The 17,520-nt window shown below is 39.1% G+C and overlaps 1 protein-coding gene across 3 annotated transcripts in view; it reads right to left on the minus strand.

Moving 5' to 3' along the window:
• Positions 1–17,520, minus strand: part of FRMD3 (FERM domain containing 3) — a 334,009-nt gene that overhangs the window by 36,446 nt on the left and 280,043 nt on the right. For all 3 annotated transcript variants that reach the window (XM_072605267.1, XM_072605270.1, XM_072605277.1), the window contains 5 exons: positions 10,675–10,738; positions 9,781–9,869; positions 7,805–7,879; positions 6,372–6,440; positions 2,891–3,015 (listed from right to left, as the gene is read on the minus strand). In XM_072605267.1, coding sequence (XP_072461368.1) covers positions 2,891–3,015; positions 6,372–6,440; positions 7,805–7,879; positions 9,781–9,869; positions 10,675–10,738 — 422 coding nt within the window. The remainder of the gene's footprint in view (positions 1–2,890; positions 3,016–6,371; positions 6,441–7,804; positions 7,880–9,780; positions 9,870–10,674; positions 10,739–17,520) is intronic.

Consider the following 17,520-nt stretch of genomic DNA (forward strand, 5'->3'; position numbering starts at 1 on the left):
AACAATAAACACAATGATGGCAATATTGTCAATGAAAGAACATGAAAAGGCAGTTGAATTCTGATTAAAACTGGGAGGTCTAATGATGAAATATACCTCCCTCCTCTCAACAACAGAGGTGGGAAATCATGAATGCAAAACATGGCACATGCTAACAACCCTGCAATGGTTGGTTTTCCTTAATTATTTTTCTTTTTCTTTGCTTTCTCTGCTTCATTTTTTTTCCTTTGTTACAATGGAGGGAGCTGTTACGGGCAAATAACTATGGTGTGAAAAGGCAAAAATAAAAAATGTTAACTACATTTGTAGTGGCACGGCATTAAATATTTTCAAAACAAGCATGTTTATTTCTGTCTGCTAAGCCTCAAGGAAGAAAAAAATAGTCTGACTTACACCTTTTTAATTATGCTGGTCTGCATGTGTGCCATAGTAAATGACAATTACCATTATACTGACACACAACTACTGTCAATTGACCACTTTCATTTGATATATTTTACTCACCTTTGCCATAATAATCCCAATCTTCTTGTAGAGAACATACAAAAAACAGCTATGATTTAGAGTAGGAAACCAAATGATTTTTTTAACATATACCTGAAAAATGTACTCATATGTCTTCTAGAAAGGGATTTCTAAAAATACCATGTCCCTCCTCATAATTCTATTTTTTTCATCCCTGCAGAGCTCCAGAAAGTCAGGTTTCAAGTTGTAGGAAATTCTCAGCTGAAGCTTACCCCATTTCTAATTCACTCTGATCCCTGTTTCCTAGCAACTTTAAGGCACCATTAAAACTTCCTTGTTACTTAGTGCTATCTATAACCTGATTTTTTTCCTTGGTCCAACTGAGCCGATCTGAAAATTAATCCCCCAGGCCTGTCTTCCCGCCCCCCCCCCCCTTTATTTGGAAGATCTCTAATATAATATAATTTATTTTCAGTTTTTAGCATTCACTTTCACAAGATTTTGAATTCCAAATTTTCTCCCCATCTCTCCCTTGCCCCCAACCACCCGTTTCCCCAATCTGCCCTTCTTTCTATCACCTCCCAGGCTTGTCTTATGGGAAAAAAAGTCATCTCACACATTTTCTCAGATGTCTAAATTAATTATTATTTAAGGTCATGAGGGCTACTATGGGCACCAATACCCTGCACTGCCATCTCCTGGCAGTTTCAAGTTAAGAGGAAGAGTCTGACTAACAGACAATGACTATTCCTGACTCCAGGCTGACAGAATTGATTAAACATTTCTTAGCATTACCCAGAATATGATTAATTCTGTAAAACATGAAGCAAAAGTCATCATAGAGACAAAGGAAAATGTGGTATATTGAGTTCATGTCTGGGTAAAATATATTGTTTATTTTATGTTTTCTCGTTTCTATTTTCTTTGTATTGTTGAGGCATATTTTTTAAAACCTCCTTTTCAATTTATCTAGAAATATTAAGAAATACTATATCTTCAGACTAAAACTCCTTCCAGATCATTTTCCATTTTTGGATACCACCGAAGAACAAAAACTAAGACCTTACTTTGAAATGAAGTGAAAGTGATCACCAAACTTAACTCCTTTCTACACAGAATCATTGCCTTACCATCTAACTGGAAGGGCTGGCACCATGACCTACCTGGGGACAGTGTCTCTTATCTTTTGAAATTCAAGGTTAAGATATTAATCACAAGAAACTCTTAAGGGGAAGTACTCATGTAGGAAATGAGTGATAACTACTTTGGAATGTTAATGCCAAACTGTATTTTAACATATTGTTATGTTATCCTTGATCAAGACTGATATTGTTACCTGAAATTTTACCTGAAATGTTACCTGAAATGTTTGTGTGGTAAAGAGTCATTTTAGAGTCATGTGGATCTATGCCATTTTGGACATCTCTCTCCAAGGCAGAAATGGTTTTAATGTACATTAAATAAAAACTGTATCTAGCAGACTTGAGCCTAAACCACAGAAGACATTATTTGTATTCATTTTTCTTCAGTAGTACTCTTTTTAAAAGCAGGCACATGTATAGTGATTTTTTCACCCACAGCACCAGGCATGATACAGAGATAGGATCCTTCCCTGAAGGAAGTCACCTTAAAAAGCAAAGAATGTATAGAACCATGGACACATTCAACATAGTCTTTTTTTTTTTTTTCGGTCTAGCATCTTTTGATTTGATGGGAGAGAGAGAACTAATTAGGAATTAATTGTTTTTTCTAGTTAAAATTAGTGGAATTGCAACTGTGAAAGGGGGATGGAAGTTTGGAGTAAAAATTTAGAAAGGATCAACTGAAGAGAATGACTAGTTGATTGCATATGATTGATCTTGTAATAGACAGAAGAGAAGCCAGTTATCAATCAGGCCCAGCAAAGGAGCTGGTAAAAAATATAATGACTCAAGAAGGTATATAATCTAATAAAACAATTTAAAAATCACTACTATACTGAAATATATAGTTTGATATCATGTAAACTTAGCAACATCAAGATTTATATTAAATAATAAATTTATGTTGTGATTTTGTATCAAACCAGTGATTTTCATGTCATTCAATTTTGGAAAAGGCACTTTGATAATAACTCTTCTCAGAGCAGGTGGGGGAACGACCGTTATTGTCTCATTTCAGAAATGTAACGATGACAGATGAGTTACTAAACCCCCTCAAATTACAGGTCTATTGCAAGCTTCTGATATTGACGTATGGAATGGAAAGGAATAGCCGACTTTTTTGTGGTTGGTTTATTTGTTTGGATCTATGATTCCTATCTGAAAACCCCCTGTGTCAAGGAAGATGGGTGCACAAGTTGCAACTTCTGTTCTTAGAGAGTTGTCTAAGTTAAGGGACTTGCCCAGGGTCTCACAACCAGGATGTTATCAGAGATAGGACTTACCACCATCCAAAGGAACTTCCTCTTCCTGTTCAATGGGAGAAGGCAAAAGTGGCTGCAAGGGTTCCATGTTGATTATGAGCTGTTTATTCAACGAGTGGGAACTCTTGCTCTGGGTAATGCTGGCTCTGAAAACAAATTCAACCCACAAGGGATTGGTTTCCAAGAATCATTTCAAATGCTTATCTGATCTCTCATATCTGTCTGCCTTCAGAACTTTAATATCCCTCCTTCACAAAATAGATTAGACCAGTAGTACTGAATTATTTGTCTGATGAAGGTCTGACAAAGGTCCGCATAGTCAAAGCTATGGTTTTTCCGCTAGCAATGGATGACTGTGAGAGTTAGACTATAAGGAAAGCTGAGCATCCCAGAATCAGTGGTTTCAAATTGTGACACTAGAGAAGACTTTTGAGAGTCTCGTGGATGGCAAGGAGGTCAAATCAGTCAATACTTCAAACAAATTAATTCAAGCTATTTATTGGAAGGTCAAACACTGAAGCTGAAGCTTAAATACTTTGGTAACATAATGAGACAATGAGACTCACTGGAAAAGACCCTGATGTTGGGAAAGCCTAAAGGCTAAAGGAAAAAGGAAAGGGGGATGGCAGAGAATGCAATAGATAATATCACGAAAACAGTGAATGTGACTTTGATAAAGGAGGACAGAAGGGCCCGGAGTTCTGTGGTCCATGGGGTCACAAAGAGTCAGACATGACTAAACGACTGAACAAAAAACTGTATTACTGGCACTCATACTTCATTTTTCATATTTGATGTTCTTTTTTTTAATCCACTAATTAGCTAGAATTCATGCAACATAATATAGCAAATTGCATTTCCTACTCTGTGCAGTTAAGTGTAGGCACACAGGCTGCATCAACAAGGAGATGAGAAGTGAAAAAAAAGATCTGATCTATCTAATGTATACTCAGGATATTTGAGGTTAGACAAGGCCTGGAATGATTTTAATTCAGGAAACAAACTCAGGCAGCCAGACAAACAGGCAACACTCACGATCTATAGCCGGAGTGTTTTCTCTGTGTTGGCAGATATCCTTGTCGTGCACAATGTTTCATGTGGCCCACTTCCTATTCATTTCTCCAACTGGCTAGTCTACTTACCCAAACTACGTATTTTGTTCTGGAAGGGAATATCCATTAATTAGGGAGCATGATGACAGTCAGCTGGCTGGAAAACTAACCAGATGCCTTCAGAAGAGCATCTGCTTGCAGCTGTAATGACTGTAATCCACTCTACCACAGGTTGGCCAGCCAGCTGTGCTGTGACTGACAACAATCCTCTCCAAAGGGGAAACTCTTCCTTGCAGATGCCTGCTTTCCCTGGTTTGTGTCAAAATAATGGGAGACAACCACAGGCTACCATATTTGAGATGAAGCGCACTGACCAAGCCAGCTGAAATGACTTACATCTCAGGATAGGAATTTCCATTAGCAAAGGAGAAAGGCACGGAAGGAGTGTCGTGTCACCAGTTTTAGATGACATGTTTCTCTTTCCTGGAACCAATTCAACAGAGAAATTCCTGAGGAGTAGGGAATGGGGACTATTAAATTTAGTATAGGCTCCCTTTTCAATTTCTTGTTTGTTTTTCCTCTGCAGCTCCTATCTCTACTTCCAGACTATTTCCACTATCTTTAGTATTCAAGGATACTAGTACTCACCTTATTACAATTTACCTACCTTTCAAAGCAATGAGAATCAAATAAGATCCTCATTTTGCCCTAAGAATCTCTAGAGACTGACCTGGAGAGGAGCCCTGCTGTTTAGACCTTACTTTGGTTAAGAGCATTCCATTGTCTTATCTACTTTGCCTGCCTTTATCCATATCACTAATGAAATACCAATTTTCAGTCCTGCATCTCAGAAGACCTCTGGTTATAGGAGTTTTTCTAGAGCAGGCTAGTGTGTGCATTGATCGTTCTTCATTCCCACAGTCAATCTAGGAAAAAAACATCACGGGCTGCTTTGTGATCTATATATGCTTACATATTTCTGGGGCATAATCACTGGTACTGTGACAGCTCCTGAATTAAACTGATTTAAGAAGCTCATGAAAGAGCAAGAGTATTCAGAAAAATTATAACTATATTCCAATTCTGAGTTTCTTCTTATATCCCAAGAAATAGTTATATCAAACAGATTAAATGAGATAATATCAATCAATCACCAAGTAATGTCAATATCAATATTGTCAATATCAATATCAATGATATCAATCAATATCAATATTGTCAATATCAATATCAATGATATCAATCAATCAATCAAGTAATTATTAAGTCCTGTACTATGTGCCAAACACAATGCTAGGTACTGCAGGCACAAAAATAAAATAAAAGTCTCTGCCTTCAAGGAACTTACTTGCAGACTCATGTCTCTTCTTGGAGTAGTGTCATAATTTCTGATTCCTTACACTGAGATCACATTAACACTTGTCTACACCCTCCTCCCCCCCAAAATAATCTTCTAATTCAAGTTCCCACTGCATCTTCTAATCAGATTTTGGAAGCTCTCAGACTTATAATTGCCGGCCTCCTAGAGAGTCACCTAGAGAAGGGGTGTCAAGCATGACCCCCCCCCCACTAGATTAAAATGTAATTGGTGTATATTTAACAAAATAAATAAAATACAATAAAACACAGATAATGTTAATTTGTGGTTTTCCAAGTCAATATGTGGCCATCAGGGTTCCTTATGTATGGTTGTTTTTGTTCAGTCATTTCTTGGACTCCTCCATGACCCCATTTGGAATTTTCTTTGGCAAAGGTATCAGAATGGTCTGCCATTTCCTTTTCCAGTTCATTTTAAAGATGAGAAAACTGAGACAAATAAAGCTATGTGACTTGTTCTATGTCACACAGCTAGTAAGTGTCTGAGGCTAGATTTGAACTCAGAAAGATGAAACTTCCTGACTCACTCTAGCGCTCTATCCACTGTGCCACCAAGTGGCCCTTATGTATGGTTTATTAGCCCCATTTCTGTCTGAGTTTGCTACTATTGTCCCAGGTAATGCTTCTTAAACTGTTTTCTACTCTGACCCCTTTAGCACTTCTTAAACTGAGTCACAACCCCCAGTTTAAGAAATGCTGGACCCTAGAACCCTAAGAGAGGTGGCTTTCGTAGGGCCCCACAGTCAGGAAGTTACAAGTATGACATGAGCCTTCTACACGCTATTCACTTTGCCACTCTGCCTCTTCTTGTCTTAATATGGTCTTCAGAAGCAAAATAGAAATAATGCCTGTCTTCAAGGAGCTTCCTTCTGGGGCTGGGGGAGGAATTTGCAGAATAAAACACCTAGACCGATCACTAAGAAAAAAGAAAGAAAAAGAACACATTTGTGGTATATTAGGGAGAGCTTCCTACTGGGGGTGACTCCTGATTATTAGCGTCCTGGGTGAACAATCAAGGCAGTTTTCCTTGAAAAGGAGCCATACAGGACATCGAGGAAAAGTTCCCCACTCACCTGTGCACCTCAGGAGGGTCCCTCTGGATTTTGGAACTCGCCTCCACTACTTCTTTGGCAACTCTGCCACTGTAAGAAAACAAAATGAAAGAAACTAAATCCTAGAGAAAAAGAGAGACAGAGAGAGAGAAAGAGACAGAGACAGACAGAGAGAGAAACAAAGAGAGAGAGAGAGAGAGAGAGAGAGAGAGAGAGAGAGAGAGAGAGAGAGAGAGAGAGAGAGAGAGAGAGAGAGAGAGATACAAAATGCCTTTCCTGAGGACAGAGGAAAAAGACAAGGATACAGTTAAGAAAAAAATTGTGGTTTGAGGAATTAACCTTTCTGGCAATATGCTTGCCTCTATTTGGGACAGGGCCCCTCCTCCTGGTTTTCTCCCTCCCTCTTGTCCTGTCCCCTTTTTTGAGAACCTTCCAAAGCTCTGTTGTAAGCTTCCAGCTTCCTTAGATCATTCCTAGATGCCCACCTACCTGTAACATCACAGATGGGAAAACAATCAACTGTACTTGAGCTGCTGACATTCCCTATGGAACACATTTCCCAAGCTTTGGAATCTTTGAGCAGACCCATGATGTGAGACAGCTCAGTGCAAAGCCAGAGGAATCACTGAGCGTCTTGCATAACCAAGGTAGCAAGGTGCCTCTTGCCTGAATCTTCAGTCTCTTCCCTCCTCCTCCTCCTGGCCAGTCACATAATCTTACATATCCTCATTCCTTCTTCCCTCACCACCCCCCACCATCTTCATGAGTATCTGAAATTAAGGGATTCCTCTAGACCTGAAATTTTAAAAGACCTATTGTTTTTATCATCATTGGCTCATTCACCTGTGTGGAAATCCTTTAGAGGCAACTCCTTCCCACCCTTCTATCCACCTCTTGCCATTGCATCCTGGGTCATCTCCAGTCATCCTGATGAATATCTGGTTACTGGACCCAGATGACTCAGGAGGAGAAAGTGAGGTTAGTGACCTTGCACAGCCCTTCCTCACTCAAAACAAAGTCAAGTGCAAGTCATGTCATCATTTCTCTGATGGCATGGTCTTCTTTGGCAACAAAGGACAAACACAACAACCCCTCCAAAAAAAAAGGGACTGAAATAGGAAGCAATTTTCTTCTGTTTCCATTTCTTCTTATGACTCTGTGGTTTAAGCTTTTCAGCCCATTTGTGTCCCCAAGAGAGTAACTTACTCTGAAGTTCAAAAAAAAGACATTGAAATGAAAGGAAACTGATCCTCAAAAAAGCTAAGTCACTTATCTATGGTCCCCCAGCTGTTGAAATGGGGAGTGCAGAGGTCTGGGAATAAAAAAACACCAGGAACCCCCAGGTACTAAATTAGAAATATGTTCACAAAATATTAAAATGGCTGACACCTCTTTTATTCCACTTTTCCCAAAAAATGAGAGGAGAAAATGCAAAAGCCTCTTCAAGTACCTACCTATATCGAAATCGACTGCCTTTAAAAAATATTTTGCTGCTTGATACCGTCTTGATCTGACTGGATTTTGCATACCTTTAAGAAGAGAACAGAGCAGAACAGAACAGAGCAGAACATTAGAAAGCCAACACCCCAGATGATCTGAAGATTGGGCAGTTCCATTAGTAAAGAGATGCTTTTCCGCTTCATATCACAAATCAATGGGGAGACACTAACCCACAGAGCTATTCAGTTCTCAGGAGGCACTTTATTGCTTGAAATCAAATGTCAGCAATGTACCAGCTCACCATCTACAGTCATTTTTGTCAATATTGCTCTAATGGGAAAGTTAGGAAATCCCCCTCATCACAGTCCCAAGGGAGGACAGCTCCTGCTTTAACTATGGCTAAATCATCAGGACCCAGTGTCCTTCCCCATAGTTCTCCCTGGTAGACAGCTAGGATACATGAAGAAATGGAGACCTAGCCAACTGCTGACTTAGCAGGGATAAAACTGAATTGTAAACATAGCCACAACCCCTGAAAAACAGACTGGTTTGACACTTTCCATTTTTAGTTCTTCAGTTGTTTCAAGTGTATCTGACTCTTTGTAACCCTATTTAGGAGTTTTCTTGGCAAAGATACTGGGGTGGTTTGTCATTTCCTTCTCCAGCTCATTTTACAGATGAGGAAACTGAGGCAAACAAGGTTACGTGATTTGCCCAGGGTCACACAGCTATTAAGTGGCTGAGGCCAGATTTGAACTCAGGAAGATGAGCCTTCCTGATTCCAGGGATGGCACCCCTATCCACTGCTCCAATGTTTCACATGGAGAACTCAGATTATAGAGGGTAGCTCAGCATTCCTCTTTAACACTCACTTCAATCAATGCTAGCGCAGCCTCATCCAAGGTGGAAATAATAGGTCTTTAGGCAGAACTCCTTGAGTGGGATCACTTAAAAGTACATAAAAAAATGCAACCTGCTCTTTGTTGTTAAGTGCAAAAGTGAACATAAAATACCCATAGGTAGCCAGGGCCAAGACTACCTATTATAGTTATAGATTCAGAAATGGAAGGGACTCAAATCCAATCCAATCTAATCCTTTTTACATATGAAGAAATCTGTCTTTAAATATCAGTGACATGTCCATAGTCACACAGCTGGTAAGTGTCCGAGGCAGGAATCTAAGTCAAATCTTCCTGATGCCCAGAGTACTATCTACTATACCACCTAGTATCTGTGATAATAATATCGGAGTCTCAATCTTCTACCTACCGGATCTGGTGCTCTGTCCATAGAGCCGCCTCACTGCCTTGCCTCTAAGCTTACCTTCCATTTACTCTGCATGTACCTACTTATTGACTATTTACTCTGCATGAATACTGTCTCCCTCATTAGAATGTAAGTTCTTTGAGGAAAGGGGTGACGTCTGCCTTTTGATGGATCCTACGGCGCTCTAAATAGGATGCCTGGAAGATAGTCAATGCTCAACAAATGCTTGTTCAGGCATTGGTTTTGTCTACTACAAAATTAGTGGGTAAGATAAGGAGACCTCTGAGGTCGTTTCCAGTCTTAATATTCTATGGTAAACTCTATGCTGTTCAGTGTGGATAACAATGCAAACGGAACTTCATAGAAACGATGAAAAAAATTCAAAAAACAATTTTTATTATAGATGATACAAGTGGAGGAGAAAACGTGTGAATAAAACAAAAAGATGGATAATCTCTCTGAATAATTTTTTGTGGTTTTGTTACATACACACACGCATGCACGCACGCATGCACATACCAACAATCTCCTTACCTGGCCCCTAAGACCTCTCATCTCTGTTCTAAGACCAGGAAGGAAGCCCCATAAAACACCTAGAGAACTTTTAATTCACTTGCAGATGATCTCAAGTTGACCAGGATAAAAGAAATAATTCTACAGACAACACAAAGGCTTTGTGGATGCTTTTTTAACCACCAACATCAAATAAACAAAAATTGCTTACTTGTAGAAGGCCTGATTCTCCACCCCACACTTCCAGAGGTGTTTGCAAGCAGCCGGTGTTGAGGTGTGAAATGCCAACATGGCTTTTTTCTAAAGAAACAGAGGAAGAAAGAACATAAGAAGAGAATTTTTGCACATTCTAGAAATACAAATTAGGAGTCTGAAGTCCTCTCGAGACTGAATCTGGTTGCTCTTTTTTTTTTTTGAGAACTCTTCCAAAAAAAAGGGAAAACAAAACAATTGTCATCTTTTCAAAGCTATGCTGAAGTCCCATCACCCAAACTAGGTCTTTCCTCATCTTCCCATTTGCATTCTCCCTCCCTATGCTGTATCCCCTGTCAGTAGAATGGAGAGTTCCTTGAGGGCAAGGGTTATTTGGTTTTGGTCTTGGTACCCCCACTGACTAAAACATGCCTTAGTAAGAATTCCTTACTGAACTGAGTTGAATTTTATATTCCAAGTTCTGCCTTGGACCCAAACTTGGCTGTGTGACCCTGGGCAAGTCACGTAACCTCTAAGTATTCCAGGAACTCTCTTAGACGATAAATTACCTAGAAGGTGCCAAAATACATGGGTGGAGGAATTTCCTTATCCTGGGAGCTCCCCATACCAATGAAATCCTAAATCCAGGCCCTGTCCCCACCAACAGGCCTAGGACAACACCTCATGTATAACAGGCAAGTGATAAAAAGTTGTTGCCTGTTTCTACAGAAGTGTAAAGCCAACATCTAGCCTGCTCCTTCCTAATCGTTCCCAGCCTATCATCCCCATAGCAGTCAGAAATTCCAAAAGCATGTACTCCTCTGCATTACAATGTTATAGTTACATTTTAGGTTTTGCTATGAATCACAGATAAAAGGGGGGAAAACAGATGGTAAGAAAAATAATATCTGACCTCCTTCTGAGAGCCAATCACATAGAATGTCTTCCCTTCATACTTCAATTTGCAGACATCCGGCCTAGGGAAAGAAAATCTTTTTGGGTAAGGAGAAAAAAATGGCCATTAACAAGGGTAAGCGGTTTTCCTGTAGGAATCTGGCTGCCTCACAAATGCCAAACAGGCCACTCTGAAACAAGACATCATCTTATTATCAGAGAAGACCTGATGAGAGGTAAAAAAATGGGAAAGGGAATTACACAGCAATTTTCTTCCTGAGAGACAATTCCAGAAGCAGCTCAAAATCACTTAGTTGTTCAGTTTCTCATTATATGTGGGCCACCATCCTTCAGAGGATTTTGAGGGGTAGTGTGTACGTTTTGGTCCAGACCTCTTATTTCATCAGTGTGGGGAACCCCTCCATTGATACAAATCAGCAACTCTTCTATAACTTAGAGTCTTAGAGATGCCTAGGGCACTGAGAGGTTAAGCACCCAGGGTCACGCAGCCATGTGTCACAGGCAGGATATGATCCCAGGTCTTCCTGGCTCTGAAGCCAGCCCTCTATTCACTAAGCCTCTATTAGCAATCATGTCAAAATTTATATGTAACATTATTTAGTGAAGTGGAAAAATCAGTCATTTCAAGTTGGAGTGGATGAAATAATATGGTATCTGGCTTCTCTCTCTCTCTCTCTCTCTCTCTCTCTCTCTCTCTCTCTCTCTCTCTCTCTCTTTCTCTCTCTCTCTCTCACACACACACACACACACACACACACACAACACCAACCATTCATTGCTGCCCTCCATTTGTACAGAGAAATTGTTTCCATTTTCACCAAATTGGAAGCACAACAGTGAATGACAAAATGAGATCAAAACAATGATTTCCATGTCATTACAAATGGTTATTCCAATCAAACTTTCCTGAAAAGCTAGACTTGGTTTAACCTAACATGGGAGAGTGGTTATGAAGACATGAGCAAAAATGTTGTTTCTGCTTAGGAAATCAAATATTGCCTGCTCCAGACTGAGCCAAGGATTTGTGAGTAGACAAAAGGTAGCAAAAGAATTAACAAAGATCGAGTTAGTCTGGATGTAGGAGAAAAAGTTGTAAAGGAACAGAGCAAGGGGAAGAGCATGGTCCCTCAGTTCTGGAACTTGGGCAACATAGGAATTTGTGGGAGTTGTGTGAGCAACACTGACACCATCTTGTGACTCAAATCTGGGTCTAGCTCAGTTCCCTTTCTATTCAATCATGGGTCTAGTCCAATTTCTGTCTTGTGAGAAAACTATTCAATTGTGGGAATTGTGAGAAAGCTTTATTGCATTGTTTGAAACTAGTTCTACATGGCTGGGATGCTGGATCTGTTCTACCTATTGCTTAGAGCCTACTAAGGATGTCAGCTAAGGATATAGGATGCAGACCAGAAACCCAGTCAGATCTAAAGATTGATGCAAGGAATTTTCTGACAATTATACATCTCAAGCAGCCCATAGGTCTTCTCGGAAAACTAGTCTAATATTGGTCAATCAGTTATGTTTCCATGTTACTCTGATTGAATACAAATACTTGGGAGAAGCAGGACACCTCTTTTTCTGATTTCAGGGAATTGCACCTCTTTGTTCCTCCCCTTCCCAACTCAGAAAGTCCCTGATGTTTTCACCAATTAGAAAACAGAATACCTAATTTTGCATACTTGTTTATACCCTGTTGTTTTCTTTAAATTCATTGGTCTTTTTGATTTATTGTTTTCAATGCATAAAAACGTGTCTCCTTCTGTACTCAGGATCCAGAGTCAAGCTGAGGAGGCTTGGTCCTGGTCTGTCATGCAAAGCTTAATACATGGATATGCTCAGAAGCTTGAATCTTTGTCCCCTCAGTCATTTTAATCAGTCCACTCACCACGGTAATAAACATGTAAGAGAAAAGCAGGAGGAAGACCCCCATTTTAATTTTTTGGATACCACCACCATTAAACTTTAAGAACCACAGCAGCACGAAAAAGAGCTCAGTAGAACAGGGCAAATGGGCTGAGCTATTTTAGGCCTGAGGCAGTCTCTTCCATCAGTGTTTTTTTCTTTCAACAAATACTTATCAAACAGTGTCTAAGTCCTAAAATTTGGTTTGCAACTTAAGTCTTGAGTTCAAGTCTTGGGAACAACCTCTTATGTCTTCATAGGAGTGAAAAGGAGAGTATACTGCAATGAATCCCAGGCACTCAAGAATTTGGGTCAATAACTATTCAAGGCCCTTGGGGATTTTGCTTCCTGGAGAAGACTGAGTTGGGTAGAGGGATCCCCAACCCTTTCTTCCTGAAGTTCTTTAGTAAATAGGAAAGTACCACACTGTATCCCAGCAAGCTCACCCTTCATTGAGGCTGAGAGGAGTTCTAACCAATGACCAGAAAGCTGGTTAGCTTATCACACTTGGCAGTTGTTTAGCAAAGAAGAGGGTGAGGCTTTGAGCCTATGTTTGTATATATCAAAATTGCTTAAGAATGATATGGACTTCACTAAAAGGGAAAAACACAGGAAGATCAAGCAGGTTCGAAAAGGAAATCCTGTGTCCTTCATGTAGTAAATAAAGCCTGCTGCAAAAGTTTGACAAGGAGCTAACTAAAACAGATGGCATCTAAGTACAAATGAAGGATTTGAAAAAAAAGATAAAATTAGGAAGATACAAAATGGGCAACTGCCCAGGATGCAACATGCAAGAAGATACAATGAGAGACATGTTTTAGTATTATTTTTATAAATTTGTATATTTAAAATGGTAAAAAATAAATAAACAAATAAATAATAAACTCTTTCCCTCCTTGCCATGCAGTAATTAATTTTGAGATTTCATTCATTCATTGTATTTCTATCCCCGGCACCTATTTATTGCCTGACATGGAAATGTTTAATAAATACTTATTGATTGATTGATAAATCAAATCCCACATGTCACAATGAAAGTTTGATTCTGATGTAAGTCACAGAGGAGCTCAGTTTTCATATTTTGCCTCTTCGCAGTTCTCGTCTTGAGAACATTAATTTTGGAAGTAGAAAACAATTCTGGGACACAATTTCTTGAGGCCAGCTGCAGTGGTAGAAGTGGGGAAAGGGAAGGGTGAGAGTAAGACTATGATTTTCAGTTGAGTATCAGGGACAAAAAAGGAAGGGTTTCTTTTTTGCTTTGTTTTTTGCTGTTGGTGGTGGGGTTTTGTTGTTTGTTTAGTGAAATCCAATATGAGAAAAAGGAAAATCTGAGCAGAACAAGCTATCACATGGGTAGTGAGCAAAGAACACATTAACGGATCAGAGGGAAGTCAGTTGGAAAAGTGAGGAGCAAACACAAAGAAGAATTTCGCAGAAAGAAGGGACCTAGAAAAGAAAGATTTTACAAAGGCACACAAGGAGGAATCCAGAAGAGAACATAAACCCTAAACTGGAGGCTATGCTGTGTACAGAGACAGCATTTGTAAGTTAGAACTGAACCCAATTTAGAGCAGAATACCAGCCAGCATGGAAAGACTGGTTCTCAGGGGATCATAAGATTACAGTTCAGAGCACTTTATAGATCACCTAATCCAGCATTCTCACTTTACAGGAGAGGAAATTGAGGTCCAGAGAAATTAAATGACTTGACAAGGTCACCCAGGCTACCAAGAGACATCGCTTAGATTTGAACCCAAGTCTAGCGCTCTTTCAGCCACATCACTAATTTGGGACAGAGTCAAATGAATTTAATCCAGCATACACAGAACAGCCCTCATATGCTCCGTAAGAAATTTTCATCCACGTAACTGCCTCGTGGGCTCAGTGCAATATGATTTTAGCTTTTTTTTTTTCTGTTGGTTAAGTATCCTCAGTTTTCTTTTCATCTTTGTTTAGGTAACTGGGGTTAAGTGACTTGTCCAAGATCACTAGTAAGTGTCTGAGGCCACATTTGAACTCAGGTCCTCCTAAGATCAGGGTCAGTGCTCTATCCACTGCACCACTGCCTCTCCATCTGGTCTTCTATGGCCCAGGCTCTAGTGTTTCACCATCCTTCTCAGTCTACACTAGAAGTGCTTCAACTTGTTAACATCCTCCCTAAAATGTGGCAACCAGAAGTGAACACATTACTACAGACGCAGTCTGATCAAGACAGAATAAAAGCAGTTGTCACCTCCTTCACTCAGTCCAATATGCCTCTCTCAGTGCAACTAAAGATGGCAATAACCCTTTTGGCTGCCATGTTCACGTTAAGACATTGGATTGACTCCAGGAAATCATAAGATAGGGAAAGAAGAGCTGACTCCTCCTTCAGCCACCTCCATGAAGAGGAGAGGTTTCCAAAGTGGGCGATGATGCCCACTGGGAGACAGTGGTAGCCTTAGGTGCATTGGGGGTGGGGGGGTTTGAATAAAAATAGTGGACAGTGGAAACATAAAGAGAGAAGAAAATGTTGAAAAACTGCTCATATATGGTTTCATCTATTGTATAACAGAGGTAAAGTCATGGTGATTACATCATTTTCCAAATAAACACAAAATGCAAGTTACAACCAATCAGTGGTCAAGTCTGCCAACAGGTCCTAACAAGCAAATGTTGGCAGGTGAGCTTGTAGTACAGTGTTGGGAAGTCTAGTACACATTGGCAGGAATATGTGGGTGTAATGACTTATTTACAATAAGATACCATATGGTTACATGATATAATATTGTATCATCAAAATTTCATTACAGGAAAAAAAATAATAATTTACAATAAATTATTAAATTTAAGATGTGTTATTTTCTAAAAAAAAATTGTATTTTTTTGAAGTGACACAAATTATAAAATAATCCTTTGAAGGGTTAAAGAAAGTAGATTTCCAGGGGAGCGCTGAGTAATTTTTTTAAGTGGGCAGTAGGCCAAATAACTCTGAGAACCTCCGATGAAGAGGAACCCACTTATTTCCTTGGATCAGGAATAAATATAAATATAAAATGGAAGCCTGGAATAAAATGGAAGTATGGGCAATGCATTATCCTAAGCCAAGTTGCTCATATGAATGAGTTATAACTTAACTACCTATATGGAATATCTCAAAAGTCTTAGGGAAGTTGTAAGCTATTAAAGCTTTAAAGCTATTATTTAAGCTATTAAAGTATAAAACTGCACTAAGACTTTTGGGGATAGCCATTATATAACTGGAATGCTGAAATGGACTTATATTCTAGAAGAATAAGATTTATAGTCAAAACAGTACAGAAGGAGATGAGCTCCACCCCTTTTTGGAAATGTTAAGAAAACATTATGAAATGATGAGACTGAAACCTTTGGACTAAAAGAGAGATTTTATTATTTTTAAATATCATTTCTGAAGCAATGCTCTGGAATGAAATCTTCCTACCCTGTCTCCAGGCCCCTCTCTTCTGATCAGCCTAGGAAGGACGCCTCAGTGAAGTAGTTACAGTAATTACCAGAATGAGAAAAGGAACAAGTCACTTTTATGTCAATTAATGGAAGTATCTCTTGCATTCTCCCTTGATCAACTGGAAAGGAGAATACTTAAAAGGTGTGGTCCAAGAGGGGTTGAATGGTTATGAAAAAATCATTCTCCAAGGGTGTGCCAAAAGTTAAGTGACTTCTGGTCTTCCTGATGAAACAAAATGTTAAATAAATTTCACCCAAGTTCTATTAGATGCTTATGGGAAATTTCCTTTGTTTAGGAATAATATAAATTGTCATTTGAAACTGCTTCCTTAGACATTCTCAAAGTTATGGAATAACTATGCCTACTTTTACTCCTCTCTAAGCAGAAATGCTTAGATTAGAATAATCTAAATTAACAAAATCTGTTCATGGAAAGTTTGTGACTAAAACCCAGAGCAGAGAATTCTCTTCCATGCCAGTTAACTAGGTTCTAAGGACCCAACAGAGGAAGTATGCTGAAGTGGAAAAACTGTGGTCCTAAATTTTACTGGAAGATGTCCTTTTCATTTGGAAAGTGGCGGAAAAAAGTTATTAGAGGGAAAATATTTTATGACATGTTTTCAATGAAGATTATAGGTCTCTTTCATTCAATCTAAAGTCTAGATATTTAGCAGACCTGAATGTGAGATCAGTGTAAAGAGGAAAAGAATTTGGGAGTAGATGAGGAAAAGTTCATGTAGTGCTTTCATACCAACCATTTTCACCAGTTATTGGGCTACGACACAACCCTAAGGATAGTGGGAAAGAGTGACATGATAACATTAACATTTGTACCTGCAGTTACCAAATTCCCTCTAAGGAAAGGGAATAAAACCAACAGGGTTGATGTATTTTGAGAAAATTAGCTGATATATAATTCTGCATTTCACAAAGAGATGGTACATGAAGACACTATAATTATAGTACCAATTTTTTGTTGTAGCCAAGGGCCAGGAACAAAGTGTCTCTCAATGGCGGAATGGTAGAACAGATTGTGGTATATAAATGTAAGGAAACAGTGTTGAAGTGTAGGAAATAATGAATATGACAGCTTCAGAAGACTTGTACGTACCAAATGAGAACACTTTAGTTAAAAACTACAATAATGTAAAGGAAACTTTGAAAGACTAGACAACAAGAAAAAAGGATAGACTTGTATGAACTGATACAGAGTGAAATAACCAGCCTCTGGAGAACAACTTCTCCAGTAACCATAATAATGGTTACACGTTACGAGTTACTCATAATAATGAGGTGTTTAACTAACGTAAGGATCAGTAAAAACATGAAAAGACTGATGATGGAGCAGCCTAATGGTAGCGGGATGATGGACCTCAAATGTAGGCAATATCTTGATTTGTTTTGCTTGACAATATGTAATATTTTTAAAGGGAGGGCTTCTATTCAAGGTTACAGCAGAGAAGGGTTTGTGGATAAT

Source organism: Notamacropus eugenii, chromosome 1 (assembly GCF_028372415.1).
Source record: "Notamacropus eugenii isolate mMacEug1 chromosome 1, mMacEug1.pri_v2, whole genome shotgun sequence".
Taxonomy (NCBI): domain Eukaryota; kingdom Metazoa; phylum Chordata; class Mammalia; order Diprotodontia; family Macropodidae; genus Notamacropus; species Notamacropus eugenii.